This window comes from Lampris incognitus, chromosome 18, assembly GCF_029633865.1.
Source record: "Lampris incognitus isolate fLamInc1 chromosome 18, fLamInc1.hap2, whole genome shotgun sequence".
In the NCBI taxonomy this organism is placed as follows: domain Eukaryota; kingdom Metazoa; phylum Chordata; class Actinopteri; order Lampriformes; family Lampridae; genus Lampris; species Lampris incognitus.
The window spans coordinates 20,662,122-20,688,581 of NC_079228.1; the positions used below are offsets into that span (position 1 = coordinate 20,662,122).

Below are 26,460 nucleotides of genomic sequence, written 5' to 3' on the forward strand. Positions count from 1 at the left end.
TTATGCTGTAGCGCAGCTCATTATTGTGAGGTAGAGGAAGAGTGTGGGCCAAGGTGTTGTGTGTCAGTGGTTTGTTTACAGCCTCTCTCTCTGTAGACTTGTGGTTGCAGGTACCGATAATGGATGTTAATTTCAAATGCCCTCTGGGAAGTCTCCCACCATGGTCTTCCCCCACCCTAACCCCCCCACACACACACACACATACACACATTAGGACCTTTGTGGGTGTATGTATGTGAGAAGAGAGACAAAGTGAGCAATTGGGTGATCAGCCACCTTGTTTGTGTGTGTGTGTGTGTGTGTGTGTGTGTGTGTGTGTGTGTGTGTGTGTGTGTGTGTGTGTGTGTGTGTGTGTGTGTGTGTGTGTGCGCGCACGCATACAAGTCTGTGTGAATTTAATGTAACATACTAGCCTATATGCTAGTATGTATGCTGCAGGCGCACCACTGTGCGATGTGCCTGTGTTTACATAACTCAACATGTGATGGCTATTTCAAAAATGCGTGGTCTGCACATGTGTTTAATGATAGGCTGTCTTTGCATTTGCTCTTGGGTGTGATACTTATATACGTAAATAGTGTTGTTTGTACTTTTGTATACTAGTCACAAAAGATCCCACATACAATATAAATAGACTTTATCAACGTTTTCTTGTACTTTTATTTTGTAGGTTTTTTTTAAATACATGTAAAAATCTCATTCTAACAAAGAAAGAACACTGGACTCATCCACATATTTACATCACTTTTAATTTTGTCTCACTGTGAGCAATACATCAAGTCACATTCCTGTTGCAGGAAAAGTCGTTTGGCAAAAGCAGGACATTCTGGTTCTGATTTTTATCTAACACCTACCATCCTCCCTCTCTCTCTGCCTGTCTCTCTCATTCTCGCCTGTTCTCTCTCGCTGTTTCTATCTCCCGTATCTCCTGCACAGGAAATGCAGCTGGAGCACGCGCGGCAGGCCTTTGTACAGCGGGACCGGGCCCACAGCGGCTCCATCTCAGCGCTGGACTTCAGGGACATCATGATCACCATCCGGCCCCACATGCTCACGCCCTTTGTGGAGAACTGCTTGGTGGCGGTGGGTTTTTGATTATTTTTGTGGTTCTCTCTCTCTTTCTCTCTCTCTCTCTCTCTACTCTTCCCTCCCTACCTCCCGTCTCTTCTGCTCCCTCCATCTCTCTGCTTAGTCTTGGCCTTTCCCTGTGTTTCTATCTCTATATTTCACACGGGGATTCTCTACTGTTGTCATTCTCCTCAGTGAGCTATCCCTCCATTATCCACTATCTTCCTTCTTCTTTCCCCTCTCAGCCTCTTCTCACCCATCCCCTTTGCTTTCATTCATTTTCTTTGTTTAAATTTTTTATCCCCATCCTTTCTTCCTCACTTCTCTCTCTTTCTCTCTCTCTGTCTCCCTCTCCCTCCTTCTACCATGTCATTAAGTCTAACCTCCCTAGCAGTGTCAAAGCCAAGCAAGCAAGCTCAATGGCAAGATAAAGACACCCTGCAGCTCATAGTCTTTGTTTCTTGTGTTTGTCTCTTCTCTGTGCTTGCTTGTATCTAAGAAGTTTGCATTCTTTTGTCTTCGTACCGGTGTGTGTGTGTGTGTTTGTGCACGTGTGTTCATTTTTTGCCCCATTTCATAAACACCTTGTAGACTGTCATTTTCCCTGCCGTGTTTACCTCACCGACCAGTCGTCTCTAAACGACGTTAGTAAACACACACTCGCACACAAAGTGTAGACACATTAAAGACAGCATTGTGGCGGAACGCAAACAGCAAAACATCAGCCTTTAATTCACTCGGCAGAAAATGATAAATCTGCACCACGCTTTCAGCCGAATGGTATTCTCTTCTCTCCTCTGTATGCCTGTGAAAGTGTCCAGGTTGAATTTCATGGGAAACCCCATGCCCATGGGCTCATAGATGTGGACAGATACAAATATGTCTCTTTTTTTTTTTTCTTTTTCTGTAGGGCCAGTTACACCCATTACAGAGTCCCCCCACCGCTCCAAACACAGAGCTGGTAGCAGCATTCCCACGTGTGTCTGTTAGGCAAACAGTGCCATCTAGTGAAAAGGAAACTAGATTCATCCACTCAAACACACACACACACACACACACACACACACACACACACACACACACACACACACACACACACACACGTCATACGCTATTGCGAACAGCAAAACTGAATCTGTTCAGGCCTTACAGCCCCTTTCCACCAAATTCAGCAAAATCATTCAAGCCATATATAACTGGAATACACAAATCAAGACGGACACAGCAATAGTCAAAATGGACGGGTTTTTTTTTTTTTTACATTTAAGAAAGATGGAATTCTGGACCACTTAAAAGACATTGTGGGTAGTTTGGAATGCGCTCCTAAAGAGCCCCAGTGCCTATTTTTAGGCCTTTACCTCGTTCTGTTTTTTTGTGTCTCTCCACCACTTCCTTCTCCTCGTCCTGTGAAGGTCGGTTAATTAAACACCCAGAGAGCGCCGGTTGTGTGATGGAAAAACTAGCGGTTTAAAGGGATTCACTTCTCCCTGTGGGGCGCTGGTAAAGAATGGTACTGATTACCCACCAATCCAGCAAAGGTTTCCTCCCTCCTCGTGTGTTGAGATATGAGGTGATATTCTAACAGCTGACCTATGTATATTTGTGTGTGAACTTACCCACACCATCACAAAATTTCATATGAGTTGGAGAATGGCTGTTGTGTGTCTTAGACGGACTTATAGTTGAAAAAATATCACTATTGATTTAGTAAGGATAAACACTTAAGGACTTTCATGAGCCCATGTGTTATTAATGTGAGCACTCATCCACTGGATACATTTGAGTATAGTTAGGTATTGATAGCTATTGATAGCTATTAGGATACATAGAACATATAGAATATTCTAATTAATGTACTTGGTTGTCATTTTTTATTGTTAAAACTGGTAAACTTAAAAGTTAAATTCTTTCTCTCGGTAGTTTAAACTAATCTCTCCCCACTTCTCTTTATTACGGTGGCATGGTGGCCCAGTGGTTAGCGCTGTTGCCTCATAGCAAGAAGGCCCTGGGTTCGAACCCCAGGCCGTCCCAGGTCCTTTCTATGTGGAGTTTGCATGTTCTCCTCGTGTCTGCGTGGGTTTCCTCCGGGTGCTCCGGTTTCCTCCCACCATCAAAAAGACATGCATGTTAGGGTTAATACTCCTGTCTGTGCCCCTGAGCAAGGCAATGGAAAGAAGAACTGGAGTTGGTCCCCGGGTGCCTCAGCTGCCCACTGCTCCTATACAGTAGGATGGGTTAAATGCAGAGAACACATTTCATTGTAACCTGTACAATGACAAAAATAATGTCATTCTCTCTTTCTTTCTTTCTTTCTTTCTTTCTTTCTTTCTTTCTTTCTTTCTTTCTTTCTTTCTTTATCTCTTTCTCTCTGCTTACTTTCTCATCTTTCTCTCCTCCTGTCACTCTATCTCTTTGTCCATCTGTTCGCCATCACTGTAGGTTGCGGGTGGAACTACTTCCCACCAGGTGAGCTTCTCCTACTTTAATGGCTTTAACTCACTGCTCAACAACATGGAACTAATCAGGAAGATCTACAGCACATTGGCCGGCCACCGCCGGGACCTGGAGGTCACCAAAGGTACACAAATACACACATGTATACTCAGAGGCAAGCGGCAAGTGTGCATGAAAGTGTATCCATATGCATTCATGGATACACACACATGCCCTGCCCCTCGCTTTAAGTACAGAGAGTGCGTGCATCCTCTTTTGGTCACATTTATTTACACGTATTTGCTGTTGGCCTACATTCACACGTACATCCGCAAGTGCACATGTATGAATGTATTCACACACACACACACACACACACACACACACACACACACACACAAAGATACACAGATGCTGTAAATGTGTTTGTCTGAAAAGGGTATTTATGGTCTGCCTGTGCATGAGGAGGCTAGGGCGGGTGTTTATTATTGTTTATTTTTTCTGCCTCCCCCAGTGGTGTTTGATTAGGCGTGCTGGATCTGAGACAACACACATGCTTGCATACCCATGATGCTTGTTCGCGGGTCTTACATCTATAACGTACCCTCTGCCTTACTGGCAGTGATCAAGGATTACTTTATTCAGCCTGAAATATATTGTTCTGCTGATTACATTTTGGCACATAGGTATCAAATGAAACCCAAGAACAGTGATGTAATTATTAGTGAGTGTTGCTGTCTGGTTTCACTAAATATATCAATCTAATTAAAACATTTGGAAACACTCACTCTTCATTTACTAGATTGGATTTGATAATTTTATGGGATTAAAATAAAGGGGTTGTGTCAGGTGTAGTGACTGTGATTAGAACTCAAACCTTCACAATAAGACTTTTTTTGCAGTTTACCTGTTTAGGATGTAGTTTTTTTTTATTTGTTTGTTTGTTTGTTTGTTTTTTTTAGTTTTTTTTTAGACATTTTCAATGTTATCCGTATTTAGACTACTTGACTAAGGTCAAATTAGAGGTCCACATATCATTCCTTCCCCTATATTGCCCATCGTTCGTCTTTTAAACCATTTCTTTCCAGGGGAGTTAGTTGCTTGTTTTCTCTCATTCTTTACCTCCCATCTTGGCAGGGAGCCTGGTTGTCTGTCTCTGCCTCCTTCTGCCTCTGTCTCTGTCTGTCTGACTTTGCCATCATTTGTCTGTTGCTCCATTTTACTCTGTCTATAAGCAGCCCCTCTTAGCCCCTGGCAAAGGCTTGTGATGCTATCTGAAGCCTTATCGAGGGTGGGGACCACACCAGGCTAAGACCAAGGGCCCATACATTCCCAAGGCTGTTCCCACCCTAGGCACACCAAGGCTGGGTTTGCCCTGACCGATGGTGGCCCCTGGCCAGCTAGACCTCCACAACCCCCACCCATCCACTCTCCACTCCCTAAGTCATTAAGGCCACCTTTGGGACTTGTGAATGCTTAGCTGCACGTCCCACTGACTGGTCCACAAACACATGCGTGCTCACACACACTCACATACCGATATATAAATACACTAATAGAGGCGAGCATGCACACAGGCATTCTAATTCTGATTGGTTCCGTATGTGCTGAGACGCCAGTGTTTTCTTCTTGGGTCCAACATTACAGTATAACACCTATTCTGGTACAACGTGTGTGTCTGTGTATGCACGCATGTGACCGCACACACACACACACACACACACACACACACACACACACACACACACACGCACACATGAACAACCCTCAAATGCATGTACATTCACTGTATATGTCCATGTGTTTGTGTGTGCTTGTGTATGCATGGATATTTGCCTATGTATGCATGTGCCTGTGCACACATTCATGTTGACGTGCACATAATACACTGTTAGTGACAGTGTATTATACTGATAGTAACAATATTAACTCTTACATAAAACCAGCAGAGAGGACTGGTCATGACAGTGCTTTTTCTAGCATTGGTAAACAGCATGTTCTTCTCTCCCATACAGGTCAATCCTTCCAAAGCCAAAAATTAAAAATAAGAAAAAAATCTAATAGTGCTTTGTTGGTCTGAATGAATGTTGGTTGCAAGAGTGTAATAATCATAACCCTGCAGTGTTTAGTTTGGGCACAAATTGGTCTAATGGCTTTAGGAGAACAGGCTGCTACCCATTCACAAGACTGGTCAGCTTGAAAGCCCGGGGCTGGGAGAGATGAGGTCATGCACTGTGTGAGATGGGTATGCATGAGGGACAAGAGAAAAGATACCATAGACTTTGTCCTACTGGTCAAGCAACACCGATTAGTCCAAAGCCTATGTAAAGATATTGGCCAGTAAGACAGTCAGCTGTCTGTGGACCAGGTATGTGTGACTTGGCTATTAGTTTAATAGCCTGTAGGCTGAGTCACTTCACAGAAATACTGTCAGATGTCTAACTGTGTGTAGAGGTCAGTCAGGCATGTACCAGCATGCATGCATACGTATGCTTATAGGCTACAGAGAGACAGGTTATCACCATTGTGATCTGTGATCTCCAGTACTAGGTGTGTGTGTGTGTGTGTGTGTGTGTGTGTGTGTGTGTGTGTGAATGCCTCAGGGGTAAGCTGAGCTTCAGCTGGGTCAATGGCTGTAGTGTAGGACGACTTTGTCACAACCCAAGCCTGCTGCTCTTTGAATAAGGGTCAGCTAAAGCTGACTCCTCTGCTGTTAGCCAGCCTACAGTCAACCTGTTCATTATTCCACTGACAATAGACCATGTCTTAGGTTACCGCATGCTAGGTTCACCTCAAAATACTGTCAAAGTCCATTAATTTATATTTCTATGATGTTTGGACATGCTCTTTGACACTTCTCAGAGGTGAGTCGTGAGCAGGTCTTAGACAGAAAATGGAATGAATAAAAGTGACTATAATACATTGCAGTGCATTAATAAAGCCACGTCTCTGCCCTATGAGTTTTAAAAACAAAACCAGCCTATTTTTCACTATGCATCAAACTGATGGAATGTGATGCATGCATAGTCAGGGCATGTTATGACAGTAGTCAAACAACATGCCTTCCTTAAAGTATGATTCAGTATGTCAAACTGTCCCATTATACAGTGTTGATTATAGAATTATCATGGCTGTCATACAGTTTAGGTCTTGGTATAGTTTTTTGATTTTTCCTTTTCCCACAACCCAGTAATGTGATATTGTTACATGCCCATTCTCTGGTCACATTGTACAGCACTAGTTTTGATAAACTTTTTTTGTTGTTATCATATTGTGATGGCTGGCTTTAGATATTTAAATGTTTTGTTCTCTTCCTGTCTCTATCTCTTACCCTCTCTCTCTCTCTGTCTTCCTTGCTGTAGAGGAGTTCATTGTGGCAGCTCAGAAGTTTGGCCAAATCACTCCCATGGAAGTGGACATCCTCTTCCAGCTGGCTGACCTGTCTGAGCCCCGTGGGTAAGTCAAGCACCTACACACACACACACACACACACACACACACACACACACACACACACACACACACACACACACACACACACACACAGATTCTTTCACAAATGTAGACTCACAACCCAGAATTGTACTTATATCACACCCGTATACACATGTACACTAATGGTGTCACACAGATATGTACCTGTGTGTAGGTATACACAATTTACATAGACTCGGACATTGAGACAAATTGTCATGTAAACACACACACACACACACACACACACACACACACACACACACACACACACACACACACACACACACACACACACACACACAGATGACTATGTCAAGATCCAAACACATGGTTAGGGCATCTCCAAGGCCTCCTACAGCAGAGAAAAATTCTGACTCAAACATTCTTCAGTGGCCAGTATAGAGGAATAGCATCTAGCCACTGATCTTATACTGCCTTTGATTTCTCAGTTTTTCTCCCTAGCCTGTCAGGGATTTGTGAAAGGTAAGCTTATCCCAGACATGCCTCCAAAAAGGGGCACCTTTCACCCCAAGGTCTGTACGTCAGGGAAACATCTACTCTCTTTCCTTTCAAACTACTTTCTGAGTGATCAAAAGAGCCAGACGTGACTACATCAATGCCAGAGAGAATCCCGTTTCACTCAAAAAACCTATCCAAATTCTCGTTACTTACATCCTTGCGATCCTGAGTGGCCAACGACTGTACGCGTCTCACATTCCCCTCCTTCCCCAGCGTCTGACCAGCATGCTGGTAATTTCTAACCCCGGCCTGAGACACCACTTGATTATTATTTCTGTGCAACCAGATACTTTAATAGCCCTCTGTAGTCCCCTTGATTGGAGATGCGGGAGATAATTGCTCCAATAATCGCAGAAGGGTGGTGGGGTGGGTGGAAAAGGCAGGCTTTCCGTGTTCCTTCAGCCTGGGAAATCTGGGAACGTTGTGGAGATTCAACGGAGAGACTCAGGGGCGAGGGGAGGCTTTACGTCCACAGACGAGTTTTGTTTTGTTTTGTTTGGATGAGAGAATAGAGGGATGGGAGCCAGCCGGCTTCCTAGGTCTCAGATCAGGTCTCTCGCCATATAATCACACCAAGCACAGGTCTGAACTTTTGAATTTCAGGATATTTTCACACGGACCACTGGCAAAGGATTGAGTATCCTTGAACTAGAATTCACGTCGCACAGAAAGCAATATGAACATTTCTCCCCTCCTTTCTCTTTATGCTCTTTCTCTTCACCAGACGTGTTGGATGGGTGGACATTGAGAAGATTGCACCACTGGAGGAAGGCGCCCTGCCCTACAACTTGGCTGAGGTCCAGAGACAGGTACATGTTATGAAAGGGTTGCTGATGATGACTGTGATGTCCCCAATTACAGATATCACTCTTTCCCTCCCCAGTGTGTGCTCTTGCACTGAGGGTCAAATAGCAGATCACATAGGATGTGTTATTAAGGCTGTTGCACTACAAAATACTGTATATCCATTTAAACCCCTTTGCTAATGGGGTGGGCTAGTTTTACTTGTTTGTTGTGTTAATTATTTTTAGAATTTGATAAAATGTAATTTCCATGATACTGGTGACATGATTTGCTTCATTCCAGCTTCAAGATATTGACACTTGGAAAGAAAGAAAATTTATTCACTTTGCATTGCAAAAAAAAAAGAAGCTATTTGCTAAGTCATAACTAGAATTATGACTAAAAGACTGATGTGTTAAGACACAAACATTTTTGTAGTTTGGCATCCCCTATCCAACTGTATTTATTCACAACCAAAACATTAGTATTTATGTGGATTTTTACCATGGATTCCACCTTTAATATTGACTCATTGTGATGTTGCAGAGTTACATAAAACCACAGGAAATGCATGCATAAAAACCCATAACATCTGAAATGAAAAGTGCAAAGACCACATTTGCCCCAAAAATACAAGTCAGACAGACTTTTGAGGCCTGGTCAGTCTCAAAGGTTCATTGGAAAAAAAAAAAAAAAGGCCATACAACGTCCAAGTCACTTACCGTCACAAAGTCCAACTTAGAGACTTTTTTTTTCAGAGAAAACATCACTAGACCTCTCATTGACAAACTTACGAGAAACGCATACTCACAAATCCATGGAAGCAAAGACAAGCAGAGTGGTTCAAATGACTTATCAGCCTCGTATATGCTGAAAGAAGGGAATGAAAACCATGAAGGGGCTTTGAAATGGCTCCGACTGGGGGGAAAACAAAAAAGAATAACCAAAAGAAAAATGGACAGACAACTGGAAAGACAGACGGAGGGCTGTTTTTTTTTTTTAAAGTTTGGTCAGATTTGCATTGCGGAGTGGGTTCCAGCCTCGGCCAGGCCATATTGGAGTAGGCTGGGGCCAAAGGGGAACAAGCAAGGGGCCCAGCGCAGCACAGACGCCAGTCCCACCACAATGAGCCACTTTAGGCCTTTGTGGTTTGGCCTCACGGGCTGGCCGCCAGCTAGCTGGAGCTCTCTCTCTCTCTCGCTCTCTCTCGCTCTCGCTCTCTCTCTCTCTCTCCCCTCATCTCCTTACTAGCACTCGCTCATCCCTCACTCTCATACACGTCTCTCTTTTCACCTCCAGTTAGATTTTTTCTCATGTTTATGCCTCACAAACATAAACCTCCAGCCTCACAAAGCCTTTCGCTCCAGCTCTTGGTGAGCAGAGGAGAGACAGACGAAGGAGAGATGCAGAGGGAAGGAAGGGGAAGGAGCTCCCATGGGAGCTACGATAGATTGTGGAGGGAGAAGGTGGGGGTTGGGAGTAAGCTATGACAGGTGGACCTTTTTCAGAGACCCCCTTCCCCCTTTCCTTCTCTCTGTCTCTCTCTCTCAGACTCACACACACTCACAAACACACACACACACACACATACACACACACTCATAATCACAGACTTTAACCCCCCTCTCCCTAGGGTCAAGAGGCCTGGGCTGGGCAGACCAGACAAGGCAACAGGTACCTGAGGTTGAAGTGGAGCAATATTAATGTTACTGTTACGCTGCCTACTAACAATTTTTTGCTTTCTGCTTGGTGCATTGATTCTCACTGGGGTACAATTGGAGCACGTTGGTCACAGCCATTTTTTCCACTATAGGGTAATTAAATTTAGCGTGTTGCCTTTTTTAGGGATCAAAGCTGGAGATTGAAATGGAAGATTAAATAGAATAGTATTAACACTTGATTATGTTGTTCAATTGAATATTATGAAAAATTATTGCTGATTAACAAGTGAAAATGGGCAATATATATCTTAATTATACTGGTGTGGTTCGAACAAATGGTTCCCACGCCACGTGGTCAATTCATTGCTGGGATGGAGGCCATTGAGACTGTTTGATACTCATCAAAAATATTCTTGCCTCAGAAAATTTGCCTAGAAGGACTCATATAAAGACTTTAATGGTCTGGAGGTGCAACAGTTTAGGGATGTCTCATGCAAGCAGCACATATAATTCTGTTGTTGGATTTAAAACCTACAACAGAGCAATATCCTGAGAAACTTATTTTATTTAAAACTTTAACTTAAATTTTGCTTGTACATATCAAGCAATACATTTTAACTTCTATTGTAAAAGCTCAATGACTTTGTGCAATGAATTGTTGAGGCATCGCCATGAGGCAGTTGGAATGATTGGTGTATTTTGGAATTACAAAATGTAAATTTTTTCACCTATTACAAAATATATAAACATTTTTTTAGAGCAGGCGGTTATTTTGAAAGGAAAATCTAATGCATGCTGTACATTATACATCGTCTTCAGGCTAGTTTACACTTCTGATAGTTTGAAAGGTTCATTAATTCCTATTCGAGGGTTTAGAGAAATTAATCAAATCATGTTGATGAATGAATGATTCTGTGCTTGATTAAAATGTATGAAATAATGACTGGTCTGGTATCAAGTCCCTGTGTCTGTTCTGGTTTTCTTTCATTCAACATTTTTCTGCACTCATTTCTCACTCGTCTCTCTCCCTCTTCTCTGTGAGCAGCAGTCGGGTGGTGATGCCTCTCGCTCCATCCTGATCCAGGTGGCAGAGTCGTCCTACAGGTTCACTCTTGGTTCGGTGGCAGGGGGTAAGAGTCACACTCCATCAGCTCCCTCCATGCCTTCATCCCACCACCCAAACACCCATCCATCTGCCTGCCCTCCACCCCTCACCCTCCTCTGTCGTCATAAGGAAAGGGTGAGAAGGACAATAGTTTCTCTATTACCCTTCCCCTTGCTTACAAAAGAGGTGATTGCTCCTCTGCTTAAGCAGAAGTGCTCCTTGTCTTGCTTGTTCTTGCTCTCTCTCTCTCTCTTTCTCTCTCTCTCTCTCTCTCTCTCTCTCTCTCTCTCTCTCTCTGTCTCTCTCTCTCTCCCTTCTGTCCCTTGTCACGCTACTATGTTCCATGGGAAAACTGTCTTGTGTAGATCTTTTGTACCTGTGTGAGTGATGGGGGGGGGGCAGTAATGGGGATGAGGGGTCAGACTGCCTCCTGTTTCCACCCTCCTCCTCTCTTCTTGCCTTCCTTCATCCCAAATGAGACAGCTTAACAAGGAGGTGTAGCTCTAGTGGCTCTGCTATTGCCCCCCCAATCCCTCTCCCTCCCCCTCCCTCTCCTTCTTGCTCTTTCTGTCTGTCTGTCAGTCTGTCTCCCTCTCCACCACTGTCTCTCCAATTCATTGCAAGTGAATTATTTGCGTCTGCGTGTCTGTCCAATGGCTAGATTGTCAGATGGGACTTCAGCGTCATCAGGGGGACTTCTACCCTGCTGTTAGCTCTGGACACATTGACATCTTCCTCATCATCACACCCAGATCACATTCCCCTTCCAGTTCCTCTTCTTTTCTAGATGACATGTGTCTTTTTCCAGATATTAACTAATATAAGATAACCGAAAAGGCATACATGCCAAAGTTCAAGACCCAACATTAAATGTCAGTTCTTTAGATCGTCTAGAGATCTTTATCCACTTATTTCTCTCACTCGTCCCTATCTGTAGTGCATTTCCACAACTGAAATTATTGTATGTACCCCAATTTCCTAACACTGCACAAAGTGACTGAAACTTGCCTATAAAAAAACACTTATTGATTGTTTTTTGGGACCTACTTAAATGTGTATAGGGGCAAATGAATAATAACTACCTTACTTAAATTTAACCCAAAACCAAAATTTAGATGAAGTCTCTTCTTTTTTACTCCAACAGCTGTGGGTGCCACTGCTGTGTACCCTATCGACCTGGTGAAGACACGCATGCAGAACCAGAGGACCAGCGGCTCTCTAGTGGGAGAGCTCATGTACAAGAATAGCTTTGACTGCTTCAAGAAAGTGGTGCGCTACGAGGGCTTCTTCGGCCTCTACCGAGGTTCGTACACCCATATATGCACCCATACACACACACACACACACACACACACAAATAGAGTCAGAAGACTTTTATGTTCGGCTATCCTAATTACACAATCAAATCTACATACAGGATAGTGATATAAAATAAGGCATGACTATAGACAATGTGTCTGACATTTTACAGCCAACACAGAAGTACCTTTTCTAGGGAATAGTGGTAGCAGTTCTCATCGTTTCCAGCCAAAGTCTACGCTGTGTTTGTTCGGTATTATTATTCTGCTGCAGCCAATACTGCCTCTACGTTTTTCTCCAGTAAAACAAAACCACTTCATCTCAAGACAATATTTAAGCCTTTTAAAGTACCGGCTGCAACAGTATCAGATTTTTCCAGATAATTTCTCTCACTCACAGAGTCAAGTGAGCAGTACGGTACAAGGATAGCAAATGATTGTTTCCTCGGGTCAAGGTGGCGATTAATCAAGATCAAGGCACAGATCTAGATTCAGCATCACTCTAACCAAGTCAAAAGCGATAAAAGACCCAAATTAGGTTCGGGAAATGGAGGGAAAGAAGATGAGAGGGCAGAGGAGGATAAAGCAGAAGCAAGAAGTCTGAGAAGACAATCAGAGACAAGAAAAAGCCAAGGGAGGGAGAGGAGACGATAAGAGGAGAAGAAAAGTGAAGGGTGGACAGGAGGGCGTTGTGACTTCACCTTTGTGTTGACCTGTCTCCTTTGAAGTGATAGTTGGCTGGCTGGGGACTTCCAGGCCGAGACAATGAATGTCAGACCAAGGCCACATACCTCTGGGCCTGCGTTAAAGCACGGCAGTGTCACCTTGCTAGTCTGAACTGGTCTACACACACATCCGCACACACGGAATATACATGTTCTTCCCACAGTCCAAAGACATGTACGTCAGGTGAATCAGCTGTACTAAATTGTCCCTAGGTGTGAATGTGTGTGTGTGTCGGCACTGTGATGGACTGGCAGCCTGTCCAGGGTATCTCCCCGGCTGCCGCCCAATGACTGCTGGGATAGGCTCCAGCATCCCTGCGACCCTGAGCAGGATAAGCGGTTTGGATAATGGATGGATGTACATACACACACATAAGCATACATGCACATATGTGGGCAACATTTTACAAAGCCATACAAAGTCAGTACATGCCTGACATGACCTTAGAGATAGGTTGTTAGTGCATATGAAAAGTTGTGTGCAGAGGTGTGTTTAGGTGTGTAGGTTTTTTTTGGGGGGGGGGGGGGGGGTTCTGGAATGGGGCGAAGACCCTGTGAAAATCCCATGATTATGACTGACAGCGCAGGCTCCTGTGCAGGAACCTGAATAGTTGAGCATCACCAGACAAGCAAAGGCTGTACAGAATAAAAAGGCTTTATGGACAGACGGGGAGACCATAAAGGCCTCGCTGCAGACTAGTGGATGGACAGGTCGTCTGAAAACCAAACTATAGTTATGCAATCTAAATTGGAAAAAGCCTTTTTCTTTTCTTTTTTTTTTTAAACCATGGAAAGATCTTTGGAGGAAGGAATGTGAAATAAACAGTGAGGAAATGCAGGAAAGCTTGGCTAGTGTGCTGCAGCGGTCCAAGGGAGCACTCCGAAACAAAACAGTGCGTTTCTTTCCAAGAGGATTTTTCAGTTTTATGTTGTTGATTTAATCCAAATAAATGAGGTGTACTTTCCCTTATTCTTAACGTGTGCGTTTGTATACCCATGTGCGCTGCAGTGTGTGTATTTGATCACTTGGAAAAATATTAGTACAATTTTTTGTTTTTGTTGTTGTCAGATCTGGTTTGAAGAATCAGTAGCCAAGTTAAGGATATGATTATGTGCCCGGGTGTGTGTGTGTGTGTGTGTGTGTGTGGCCGTGGCCCACACACACAAGTGCACATGCTCTGTAGTTTATTAACTGTGTTTGTTACTAGGAAAATGTGTATGTGTGTTATGCGTCTTGTCTGGGATTGGGTAGGGGGCAAGGTTTATTGCACTCTGTTGTGATTATTTTGTTTATTTTTATCCAGCTCAGGACTGTAATTGAGGGCTGTGTAAACTTTTGGTTGGTGTGTGTTTTATACTCTGCGCTTTTCTCCTATTCTGGGCAACAGTACCTTTCTCTTCTCCACCCACCCCCTCCTGTCTGTCTGTCTGTCTGTCTGTCTGTCTCTCTCTCTCTCCCTCTCCCCTTGTTACTCTGATGTCCCCACACTCCACATCAATAGAGTTCATTAGTGTTTAGGAATCACACAGGGTCGGACGCATGCAGCAGGGAGCCACGCTTTATATGGAGAGTGTTTAAGTGTGTGTGTGTGTGTGTGTGTGTGTGTGTGTGTGTGTGTGTGTGTGTGTGTGTGTGTGTGTGTGTGTGTGTGTGTGTGTGTGTGAGTGGTGGGGGGGGACCGCAGCTCTCTTGTCTAATCATCCCGTCGTTCCCTAATGATAGGTCTGGTACCACAGCTACTGGGTGTGGCGCCCGAGAAGGCCATAAAGCTCACTGTAAGTCACAACCTTTCTCTCAAGCACGCACGCACACACACACACACACACACACACACACACACACACACACACACACACACATACTATGATCTACCATTATTGTTTTAAATTCTGTGTACAATTGATTCTCTCTCTCTCTCTCTCTCTCTCTCTCTCTCTCTCTCTCTCTCTCTCTCTCTCTCACCACACACACAAGTTAATATTTCACACAACCATTTCAGGCTGATCATTCGGTCAGCCCTCTTGATGAAAAGCACTTAGAGGCTGTTTACACCTGCCATTAACATGCGTCTTGGGTGAGCCGCTCGCCTGTGGACAGCTTCACATCAGTTCACACCTGACATTAGAATGTGTCTCCACATGCGTCTCAAGTGACCACCTCTGATTGGATCTCACTTCCCCACTCTATATGCAAATAAACCCCTACATCACTGTGGTAGGGGGTGTGGTTTAGCCTTGGCTGCAAGCGTAGAGAGTGAGCGTGGCTCGCTGGAGAACAGATGCGATGGGGGGCTGATTAGTTATCAGGTGTGTCAAACTAACAACCTGTCCCTTATATACCACAGTGAAGCTGGGCGAAACGCAGGGCTGAAGGGAGGTGGAGGGAAGGGGAGCCACACGCTCTGAAAGGAGAGAGCGAGGAAATGGCTCCGGCACCAGAGCGCACCGGCCCGTGCAAGCGAACCAATGAAAGATATTATTACATAAAGCCTGTGTTAATCGCCTAAAACTGTGTCCGTCTTCATCTTGAACTCTCCCCATTGCATAGATGTGTCACAGTCACGCAAATGAACAAGTAAATAAACACATAGTACAATCACGTAAATAGAGAATAAACACGTAGTACAGAAACACGAGGAAGGTGGAGTCGAAGCAACAGGCATTCAACAAAATGACACATCCTTGCTCACTCCTCATTTTAATGTGCCGTCAATTAGAATGACGTATTTCACATCTGTTTTTACTGTCAATTATTCTACCAAATTATGTTGTCATGCAAAGTTTGAAGTGCTCTTAAAGAAATGAAATAAATCATCCCATAACTGCACTTCCTTTCTTTTATTTCCATTCCAATTTATTGTGAGGCACAACAGGTTTTTAAAAAGTGCGTTGTAAATAAATGTTATGATGATGATGATGATGATGATGTAGCTCTGTCTGAAAGCCTTCAGACCCATGACCTGATATATTGTATTTAAGAAATAATTTTTATGGGCAAATAGTTCCACAGTATTACTGGCATGGATGCAGCAAATGCATGTTGTGCCATTCCTTCATCCATCCATCCATTACCCAAGCCGCTTATCCTTACTCAGGGTTGCGGGGATGCTGGAGCCTATCTCAGCAGTCATTGGGCAGCAGGCGGGGAGACACCCTGGAAAAGCCGCCAGACCATCACAGGGCCAACACACATTCACACCTAGGGACAATTTAGTATGGCCGATTCACCTGACTTACATGTCTTTGGACTGTGGGAGGAAACCGGAGCCCCCAGAGGAAACCCACGCAGACACAGGGAAACTCCACACAGAGGACGACCCGGGACGACCCCCAAGGTTGGACTACCCCGGGGCTCGAACCCAGGACCTTCTTGCTGTGAGGCGACCATGCTAACCACTGTGCCACCGTGCCACCCTGTATGTTGTGCCAGATAGAGACAAATAATCTGACAAGGAAAATTAACTGAGTGAATTAGGAGCGTCAGGCTCCGATTGTTTGCCTTTCATTCTGTGCTCACAATACACAGCAAAAGTTGAAAGTCATTGTTAAAACTCATTTTATGGGAAAATGTAAACATCTAATTCTCAACCTAAACCCTGTCAGGCTCAACCCGATCACGTTGGTTCAGGCTCAGATGATTTAATTATTCCAGCGGGTTTGAGAGGGTCGGGCTCTGCGCTGCGGTGGATAAATGAACCTGAACCTGACGTTGAACTTGAATGTGCAAGCGGGTGGGGGCTCCTCCACAGTTGTGGGTCTGATGTGCGTCAGAAATTACAGACGAGGTAGACCAAAAAAAAAAAAAAAAACCTAAACCCACAGAGGACCTGCAGCCTACGCAGAGGACGTCAGTTGAGTAGGCTGTCCTTCCATGAGCCCTGGGACATCTGCGTTTACATTTCAAATGTGATGTGGACAAATGCGTTCAAGGCCACCTCTGAATGTGGGCTGAGTGGTCGGATCTCAAGACGCATTGAGGATGCACTGGGTGCATTCACCCCTGTGCTTAGAGCTGTCCCCTCGTGATCGGATCACCCAAGACGCATGTTAATGGCAGGCGTAAACAGCCTCTTAGTCTCCCTAATGAATGTGGGCCACTGAACTGTTTATTGCTGTCTTTACAACATACGTCATCAATATCTGCTCTTTAACACATACTTTGTTCTTGTCAATAGAAATAATGCATTATTAAAACAAAAGGAATAAATCATGAACTCGTGTTGAAATGTGATAAGGTATAGCGATATTACAAAAAACAGCCAGTAATGGTATTTTTTGTTTTACTCTCTCAAAAAGATAATGGTTTTAGTTGACATACATTAGACTGATGGTGTACTATAAAGTTATATTAATTATCCAATAAAAAACATTATTATTCAGAAATAATAATGGTGGCGCAGTGGTTAGCACGGCCACCTCACAGCAAGAAGGTCCTGGGTTCGAACCCCGGGGTAGCCCATCCTTGGGGGTTCATCCCAGGTCGTCCTCTGTGTGGAGTTTGCATGTTCTCTCTGTGTCTGCGTGGGTTTCCTCCGGGGGCTCCGGTTTCCTTCCACAGTCCAAAGACATGTAGGTCAGGTGAATCGGCCATACTAAATTGTCCCTAGGTATGACTGTGTGTGTGTGTGTGTGTGTGTGTGTGTGTGTGTGTGTGTGGGCGCGCCTTGTGATGGACTGGGTCCAGGGTGCCCCCCCGCCTGCCACCCAATAACTGCTGGGATAGGCTCCAGCATCCCATGACCCGACTTCAGATAAGCGGCTTGGATAATGGATGGATGGATTCAGAAATAAAATGCAGTTAACCTCCATTCCATCCTTGATCCACAAGTGATACTGTGTTTTGTGTATCTCCAGGTGAATGACTTTGTGCGAGGGAAGACCAGGCAGAAAGATGGCACGGTACCTCTGGCTGCTGAAATCATGGCCGGGGGATGTGTAAGTCTCATGTCCCTTATTGACCACTGCCTGACTTGTAGGGAGGTAAAGCAGAGGTCATTAGCCAAAGTGGTTGAGGAAAATCCCCATCAATGTTCATCCAGGAGTACTGGTTTCATTAAACAAGTTAATAATGGATCATTTTGACATGGTTTTTTATACTGTATGTTTACGTAGTAAGTACTTCTGGACATATAATAATGTACCTAATTTTCTCTCTTTCTGTCACTGAAGCAGGCCATCAATTAACTTTAGCCAGTAGCCAAGTAAAACTGTGCAAATTCTAATTAAAATGCACATCTGTTTTTGTAAGAGCTACAGCTCAGTATTACAGCTGAACATCATCTGCATCATGGCCACCATTGTCATCAGCAGCAGCAGCAGCTCTGCACTCACACTTTTTTTGGGTATTCTGAGGCTATCTCCCTCATTATCAACAAGCTCCTTGATGTGTGCCTCTGCTTAGTCTGCACAGCTGTAGGGTTTCATTATATTTTGTTGAGTATGACTCTGTATTGAGCCACAAAGTGATCAATATCATATGTTGTCCATTAAGGTCTTGGGAGCATATTGTAGAAATAACATCCAATAATTTCCCCTTTCCTCTTAATTATTACTCTGAAGACCTTCATTCTAGACTGATGATGACTTTCAGGGTCCAAGAATTTCTGACAAGAAATAAAAATTAAACAAAACTCTAGGGTTATCAAGGCTCTGTAAGATTCCTCAAACTCCACCTCCAGGACCATTGTTTAACAATGAGTGTGACGGTCTTTGCACCATGTTGAATTCAGATATCAGTTGGTTCTTGAAACTGTTACTGCTTATTTTCACCTTTGCAAAACCTCAGTTAGTCTGTATTCACCAAAATATACTCGCATCATATTTTTATTTAGTATCTTTGCACTACTGTGTGAATATTTTGCTTAGCCAACATGACACATGCCAGCATTAACCCCCCCACCCCCACCCCCCTCAACATGGTATGTCCCAGCTGCTTCTCTCCTCTTAGGCCATCCTCAGTTTCCAAAGTTTGCTGTACTAAAATGATGCCACACAGTGTACAAACACACATATACAGTGCAGTATCAAGGCTACATACCATCTCTAACTATGTTTACCTGTTTTTGGAGGGCTGCATGTTTGACAGTTTGAACAGACAGGCGTGGAATGTGTGGATCTGTTTTGGGTTCAGCAACCACTGTTTGTTGATGGAGCGCATAAAGATCACACATGAAAGAGGGAGAACACACACATACTGCTCCTACTCACTCACACCAGCGTGCACACAGAAATACGTGCGTGTACAACAAACATAAGACCGTACGTAGGTCCGAGCACCACCCCACATACACACACACACACACACACCAACACCGCCCACCTCCTGCTCCTTTCTCTGCGATTAAGATGGGGGACTGACAGGGCCTGCTACCTGAGACCCCCTCCCCCATCCGTTACCTGCTCCCCTCCCTTCCTGTGTTTTGATCAGTGGGCTGTCACAGACTACTCCTGATGTGCACACACACACACACACACACACACACACACACACACACACACACACACACACACACACACACACACACACACACACACACACACACCATGCGAGTCTACCTGGCCCAGCAGTTCTAGCCAAATGAATGAGGGTCTTTGACTCAACCTTCTTTTGATGCTGATCACTAAAGCAGAGTATTTGGGAATACAGAAGTAATTACGAGTAGACCCAATCTGTCCACTCAGCCACACACAATTGACCTTATTAGCGCAGGGATGAGTTTTATAGAATTCTTTGATAAAAGTAATTTCAAAATCGAGTTTTTGGATTTTTTTTTTAATGATGAGAGACAAATCTGAAATGTGTTTTTGTTTATTGCGTGTGTAACAGAGCTGTTTCAGAGAGAAAAAAAAACGGTGAAAAGTAACGTCGCCCCAGAGAAAATATACCAGAGAAATCTGCTGTGGTGTACTGGGTGTCAAAAATAATTGTAGCCTTTTTTTATTTATTTATATCTATCTAGCCCATATGTAGTCATAAAAGTAATGTAGTGGTGTATAGAAGTGGAGGGAGGGTGGCGAGGGAGGGAGAGGAGTGGATGAGTGCGGCAGAGAGGAGTGTAGACGGATGGATTTTTCCTCTTTTCCTCCCCGAGCCATCGTGACAGCTCCTTTCATCCTGGCTGAGGCCCCGGTGTTAGTGCTGGCACTGCACTCTGCCTCCCGCTTTATCACACACACACACACACACACACACACACACACACACACACACACACACAGTCAACCGCACACACATACGCACCAAGCCTTCATGAACTCTGTTTTAGTGAGTCCTCAGCCACAGCGCATGAAATCTGTTTATATCATTTGGGAGTTGTGAAAGTGTTGGTTTGGACCATGACAGTGGTCCCCACTTCGAAGTCTGCAAGAGAGCAAAGAGGGAATGATAGAGAGAGAGACACGGAGATGGAGAGAGAGGGGTAGCTTTCTTACATGGGTAGATTTCACTACATTAAACTAAGCATCTCTGTCTCTGGTTTCTGAAACACCTTTCATCTCCAAGCAATTTCTCCCTCTCCTCTTCCCCGCCACTGCTGCTCTCCTCTCTTTTCCTCTGCCGCGCCGATAATTCTTAAATATTTTTCTCTTGTTTCCTTGTCACCCCCTCTTCTGTTACTCTTCTGTTTGTCTCCTCCTTTTCCTTCCCTGTCCTCCTCTCTGAGGAGGATCTGATTGATCGAAACGTCGCAAATAAATTGGTTTTTGGGAGCAATTTATTGTGCAGACCTTCTTCATCCCAGTTTTGCAATTTTTGTCTTGCACCTTAATTATATTTTCTGGATGTGCCCATACTTGGTTCCTCCTCCCTGATCTCCTCATTTTCTCCCGTTTCATCTTCTTTTCCCTCTGCCCCCCCCCACGCTGTCTCTCTCTCTCTCTCTCTCTCTCTCTCTCTCTCTCTCTCTCTCTCTCTCTCTCTCTCTCCTCTCTCTCTTGCTGTCTCTCGCTCTCTCTTAATCGCTCTTTCTCGCTCTCTCTCGCTCTGTCTCTCTGCCTGTCTCTTGCTCTCTCTCAATCTCTATTACTCGCTCTCTCTGTCTCTCTCTTACTTGCTCTCTTGCGCTCTCTTTCTCTCTCGCTCTCTCTCTTGCTCTCTCTCGCTTTCTTACTCACTCTCTCGCGCTCTCTCTCTCATTCTCTCTCATGCTCTGTGTCTCTGTGTCTCACTCTCGCTCTCTCTTGCTCTCTCTTATTCGCTCTCTCTCGCTCTCTCTTGCTCTCTCTTACTCTCTCTCTGTCTCTCTCTCTTGCTCTCTCGCTCTGTTTTAGTTGCTCTCTCTTGCTCTCTCTCTCTCTGTCTCTCTCTCGCTTTCTCTGTCTCTCTCTCGCTCTCTCTTACTCTCTCTCTCTCTCACTCTCGCTCTCTCTCTCTCAAGCCATGGCTCAGCAGCATTAAGCTCCAGTTGGGTTTGCCAGATCCTAATGATTATTTGGTAAGAACGGCATGCTCCGTTGACTGAGCTGGCTGGATGCTTATCTGGCAGTTACTGGCTTGCATTTTAGGACTTAAGTTACACGAAATACTCAGTGGACCGATCCTCAGCGGAGACGAGAAATGGAGAGAAAAAGCTGAGGGAGGGTAGAAATTAGAACACTAATGCTTTGTTCATTGTCATTAGCAATTATTCATAGTAAATCTCCCAAAATTTGCACGGTTGACTTTTAAGCCTTTGTAAATCGTTTTCCCGCTCCGCGACGATATGAAAACATTTATCGCAGAATTTAACACACACACCCTCTAACACATGCATGTGCAGGGTAATTGCTCTTTAAACGTCCTCTAAGTACTAATGAAAGTGTGAATGGCTATCAATGGGGGGTGGCCAATGTTTTCAGCTGCTGCTAATCTATTGTTTGGCCTTCAGATAAGTAAAATGTTGTCTGTTGTGTGTGTGTGTGTGTGTGTGTGTGTGTGTGTACATGCATGTGCATGCGTGGGTATGTGTGTAGAGTTGCTGACTCCAAAGATTGTTAGCTGTTTGCGGTCTGGGGTCCTCAGCCTCTTGCAAACTCACTCTCAGGCGCACAAACACTCAGAGACTCAGAGGCAGGACACGCTGGCAAGGCAGGCAGGGCGCGGTGGAGCGTGCGTAAGGTGCTGACTCCTCAGGTTCCTCAGGATCACCTTGCCTTGTAATTACCTGAGACTCACCAGAGAGCCGCCGACGCCGTCACTCTGTAATCACAACCCTCACCTCTCTCCCTCCACCTCTGACATTCCTCGCATTACCTTGTTTGACTACCTCTCTTACTGTCTCTCTCGCCTTAGCTTTTCTCTCTTATTACCTCACTCTGTTTATTTGTCTGTTTCTCTAACTTCATCTCTGTCTCTCTCTCGCTCTCTCTCTCCCTCTGCTTCTGACTGTCCAAAGTTTACAGGGATTTGAAAGGCCTAGTTAAGTTTAGCGCTCGAAAAGCTCGCGCAACATTATTACTGCCACTCCCTCCATTTTCATGTTATCGCTCCTAAATGGCAGCTCCTCGCCCTAAGCCGTGTTGTCGTTTCCTCTCCTTAAATGTCTCCAGTTTCATTAGTCTGCATTTAAAGTGACCCAAGCTGCTATGGGCCAAAGCCAATAGCCTCTTAATGCTCGCACCATTAGCTAGCATTTAATCAATTAGGTTGTTTCTATAAAGTAAGTCATAAGAGTTAGCAGTGACCCAGAGCAGCTTCTGAGCAGCAGCCGTACCGCTTTTCACGGGCTGACATTTGGTCTCGGGGAGAGCTGTTGCCCGTCGTGCCATTTTTTCTCCTTCTTCTTCTTCTTCTTTCGGCTTGTTCCCTGTTTCCCAGCGGTCACCACAGCGAATTTGATAGTTTCCATCGTACCCTGTGAGGGCACAGCACCTATGGCGGTCGTTGTTAACCCAAAACCTGCTACATGCACCTTCAATGAGATGATTATAATCTCTCTCTCTCTCTCTCTCTCTCTCTCTCTCTCTCTCTCTCTCTCTCTCTCTCTCTCTCTCTCTCTCTCTCTCTCTCTCTCTCTCTCTCTCTCTCTCTCTCTCTCTCTCTCTCTCTCTCTCTCTCTCTCTCTCTCTCTCTCTCTCTCCTGCCCCTCCTGGGCCTGCCCCCCTTGCTTCTCTTGGGCAAAAATATGGTAATGCTTAAAATTGAGGGACTCTTTTAGCAAAAAATGTCAATGTTGCAGATTGAAGTTTGATGCCTTCCCGTAAGCTGGAGGGAAACGGCACAATTCATCATTCATATCGGAGAGGGTGAAGGAGAGGAAAAAACTGAAAGAAACAACAACAAACAGAACGAGGCCTTTTTTAGACGGGAAGGGCGCCATGGCAACCGATTGCTATCTAATTGCAATGTGCCGCCCTTCTGCATGTAGCTACAGTAACCACTAGCAACTGCAGAGAGAGAGAGAGAGAGAGAATAATAAAGAGGAGAGATGAGGGAAAATGCTTGAGAGCAGGTCAAACCAAGACAGAGTGACAGAGAACGAGTGTTGCAAAACCTTACAGGAGGTCATATGAAGAGAGCGAGAGAAACAATTAAAGCAGAAGGAATAACATGCATCAGACCGGTCTGTTTACAAAAGCATATTCTGACAGATTAAGTGGTTCTTTGACTGCATGGCTTTCAAGGAGTGCCTCCCCAGTTCATGACTAGGCACTGTTAACCATTTGTCTCAGCACCCCTCTCCTCAAGATACCCCTGATATGCCAAAGCCCTGCCCCCCTTCAAGGCAAAAAATACCTGCCTGGACCTGCGCTTGTGTTTTTACCCTCCCGTTAGGAGAGCGGAGTCTGATGAGGTGCTGGGGAGAAAGATATGGACCCTGCAGGGGTCTAGGAGAGACAAAAACAAACAGCTGACAGACTCAACTGGGTCTTCTGGGTTTCCCGGTAGCCTCCTTTGCCCCATGTTTGTTTTGCAGCGACTTGCTGTATGGTTGTTAAATGATGTCATCCGCAGCTATTGTGCCACCCTGCAGCGTGACTAGAGTAATAATATCTTCAGCATTGTATTTTATTCAACTGGGATCATGAATATTGAGTTGAGCACCTTTCTTTTGAGTAAGTACTGTACCAAATGACAGCAAGAAAACAGGTTTTTACATTATACAGTACCAAGTGACATAGGCCTTTAAGTGGCAGTGCCGTCACATTCACTTTGGTGTTTTGTATGTTGTGTTATCCTCATGGTTATCTCTGGCAGATGATAGGTAGCCTGTATCCATACATAACATGAGTCTTCTTTGTGGCTTTTCCCTCAGGCTGGTGGCTCCCAGGTGATTTTCACCAACCCCCTGGAGATTGTGAAGATCCGTCTGCAGGTAGCGGGTGAGATCACCACTGGACCCCGGGTCAGTGCCCTCTCCGTCATCAGGGACCTGGGCTTCTTCGGACTCTACAAGGTGGGGGAATCACCAACTGGTCAGGGGGGCAGGATTAGTAACATGGGTGCGTCCGCTTGGTACAATGAGATATGGGCCACCTAAATTAATATTTTGTCCTAAGGTTCTGCCCTCTGCCCTATCCCACCAACACATGGGGTGGTTAGGTCTCTGTCCTAACTAAGTCTTATGAACAAGGTACCGTCAGTCTTATCATAGAAGTGATAGTAATGGAGGCCTAGGACAGTAAAGGCATTGATGACTGACCATTCAAGTGATACTTGTGACTCTCACTGTCGGGCTGTCATACTAAAGAAAAGTGCTCGGAGTGGCGGAATAATAAACCACAAGAAATAAGTAGTTAAGAAGGCTCGAGCCAGCAATGTTGATGATACAGGCATCGATATTAGGGGGAAAAGAGAACGCTTGAAATGTCTTGGTGACAGCAATGAGGGGGATTTAAAATGATAGATTATGGGCATCTGGGTGGCATAGCTGTCTATTCCGTTGCCATCTTGGGGACATGGGGATTGCCGGTTGGAATCCCCGTGTTACCTCCAGCTTGGTCGGGCATCCCAACAGACACAGTTGGCCGTTTCTGCGGATGGGAAGCCGGATGTGGGTATGTGTCCTGGTCACTGCACTAGCGCCTCCACTGGTAGGTCGGAGCACTTGTTCGGGGGGGGGGGGGACTTGGGGGAAGAGCGTGATCCTCCCACGTGCTATGTCCCCTTGGTGAAACTCCTCACTGTCAGGTGAAAAGAAGCAGCTGGCAACTCCACATGTATCGGAGGAGGCATGTGGTAGTCTGCAGCCCTCCCCGGATCGGCAGAGGGGTTGGAGCAGTGACTGGGATGCCTCAGAAGAGTGGGGTAATTAGCCAGATACAATTAGGGGGGGATTCCCCCCCCAAAAAAACAAAAAAATTATAAAACATAAAAAACATCTTGATTTGTCTTGACGTTAATGGTACTGGTGAATTGGAAGTCCAGTAGCCACAGTGTTTGTACCAGCTGAACGTGTCAGTGTCAGTGCATAAGGTGCACCGTGACCAAAATGTAACATCCATTCTATTGTATTACCATGAGCCACACACATTCACAACAATCCATTATACCTAATTACAGTTATGACTAAATCATAAGTGATTTTTCATTAACTACTGTAGAATTACAGATATTAGTTTACCCCACATCAGCTATCGTTTATATCAACATTTCCATGTGGTCTTCTACTCAAGTAGAAAGGCACAATTTATGCTGAAAGCTGTATTTAACCCTAATTGCCATAATTGGCATTTTTCAATGGCGCAGGACTATAAATTACAATGTACTGTTAGAACATATTGTGTGATATTACACACCCCACACATACAACAAGCAAGAAAGATTACAACATCATCTGATGAGTTTTTTTTCCCCAGAAATTTTCTTCATTCTGTTAATAATCATTCATGTTCTGACCAGAACAATAATAACACCATCCATCCATCTATCTATGTATCTATCTATGTATCTATCTGTCTATCCATCTATCTATCTATCTATCTATCTATCTATCTATCTATCTATCTATCTATCTATCTATCTATCTATCTATCTATCTATCTATCTATCTATCTATCATACTACTACTAATATTTGAAGCTTGAGGAGGCTGGAAAAGGACACTTGAAGACATGATAAGCTTGCAGGGCGCATGGCAGGAAAGATTCGGCTTCACTTTGTACTGAAATCAAGAAAGGAAAGGTCGATCCTGAAGTCATACTGTATTCATTTGCCACATCTTTGTTTGGTGTGTGCGGACATGTGTGTGTGTGTGTCACGTGTTGTCAAATTTTAGGTCAGTGTTCTTGAAATTGGACCTGTTTTATGAGACTAGACTCCATCACTTTTTATGTTTCCAGTCCTGTGCAATAATGCCTCAATGGGCTTAAAGATGTCCTGGCTGTGCTGAGGTGCAGAGCGTTCTTCTGGTTTGTCCACCTGTCATTTTGAGACAGGAACATGCATGTAAAACCTTTGGCTTCTGTTAACAAGG

General features: G+C 44.5%; 1 protein-coding gene across 1 annotated transcript in view; it reads left to right on the forward strand.

Annotated features, from left to right (window-relative positions):
* The window catches only part of LOC130128366 (electrogenic aspartate/glutamate antiporter SLC25A13, mitochondrial), a 67,699-nt gene that overhangs the window by 28,880 nt on the left and 12,359 nt on the right, over positions 1 to 26,460 (forward strand). The window contains exons 7-15 of the mRNA XM_056297987.1: positions 937 to 1,083; positions 3,508 to 3,646; positions 6,864 to 6,957; positions 8,222 to 8,306; positions 10,987 to 11,071; positions 12,191 to 12,349; positions 14,793 to 14,845; positions 17,924 to 18,004; positions 24,301 to 24,441. Of these exons, the coding sequence (XP_056153962.1) occupies positions 937 to 1,083; positions 3,508 to 3,646; positions 6,864 to 6,957; positions 8,222 to 8,306; positions 10,987 to 11,071; positions 12,191 to 12,349; positions 14,793 to 14,845; positions 17,924 to 18,004; positions 24,301 to 24,441 (984 nt within the window). The remainder of the gene's footprint in view (positions 1 to 936; positions 1,084 to 3,507; positions 3,647 to 6,863; positions 6,958 to 8,221; positions 8,307 to 10,986; positions 11,072 to 12,190; positions 12,350 to 14,792; positions 14,846 to 17,923; positions 18,005 to 24,300; positions 24,442 to 26,460) is intronic.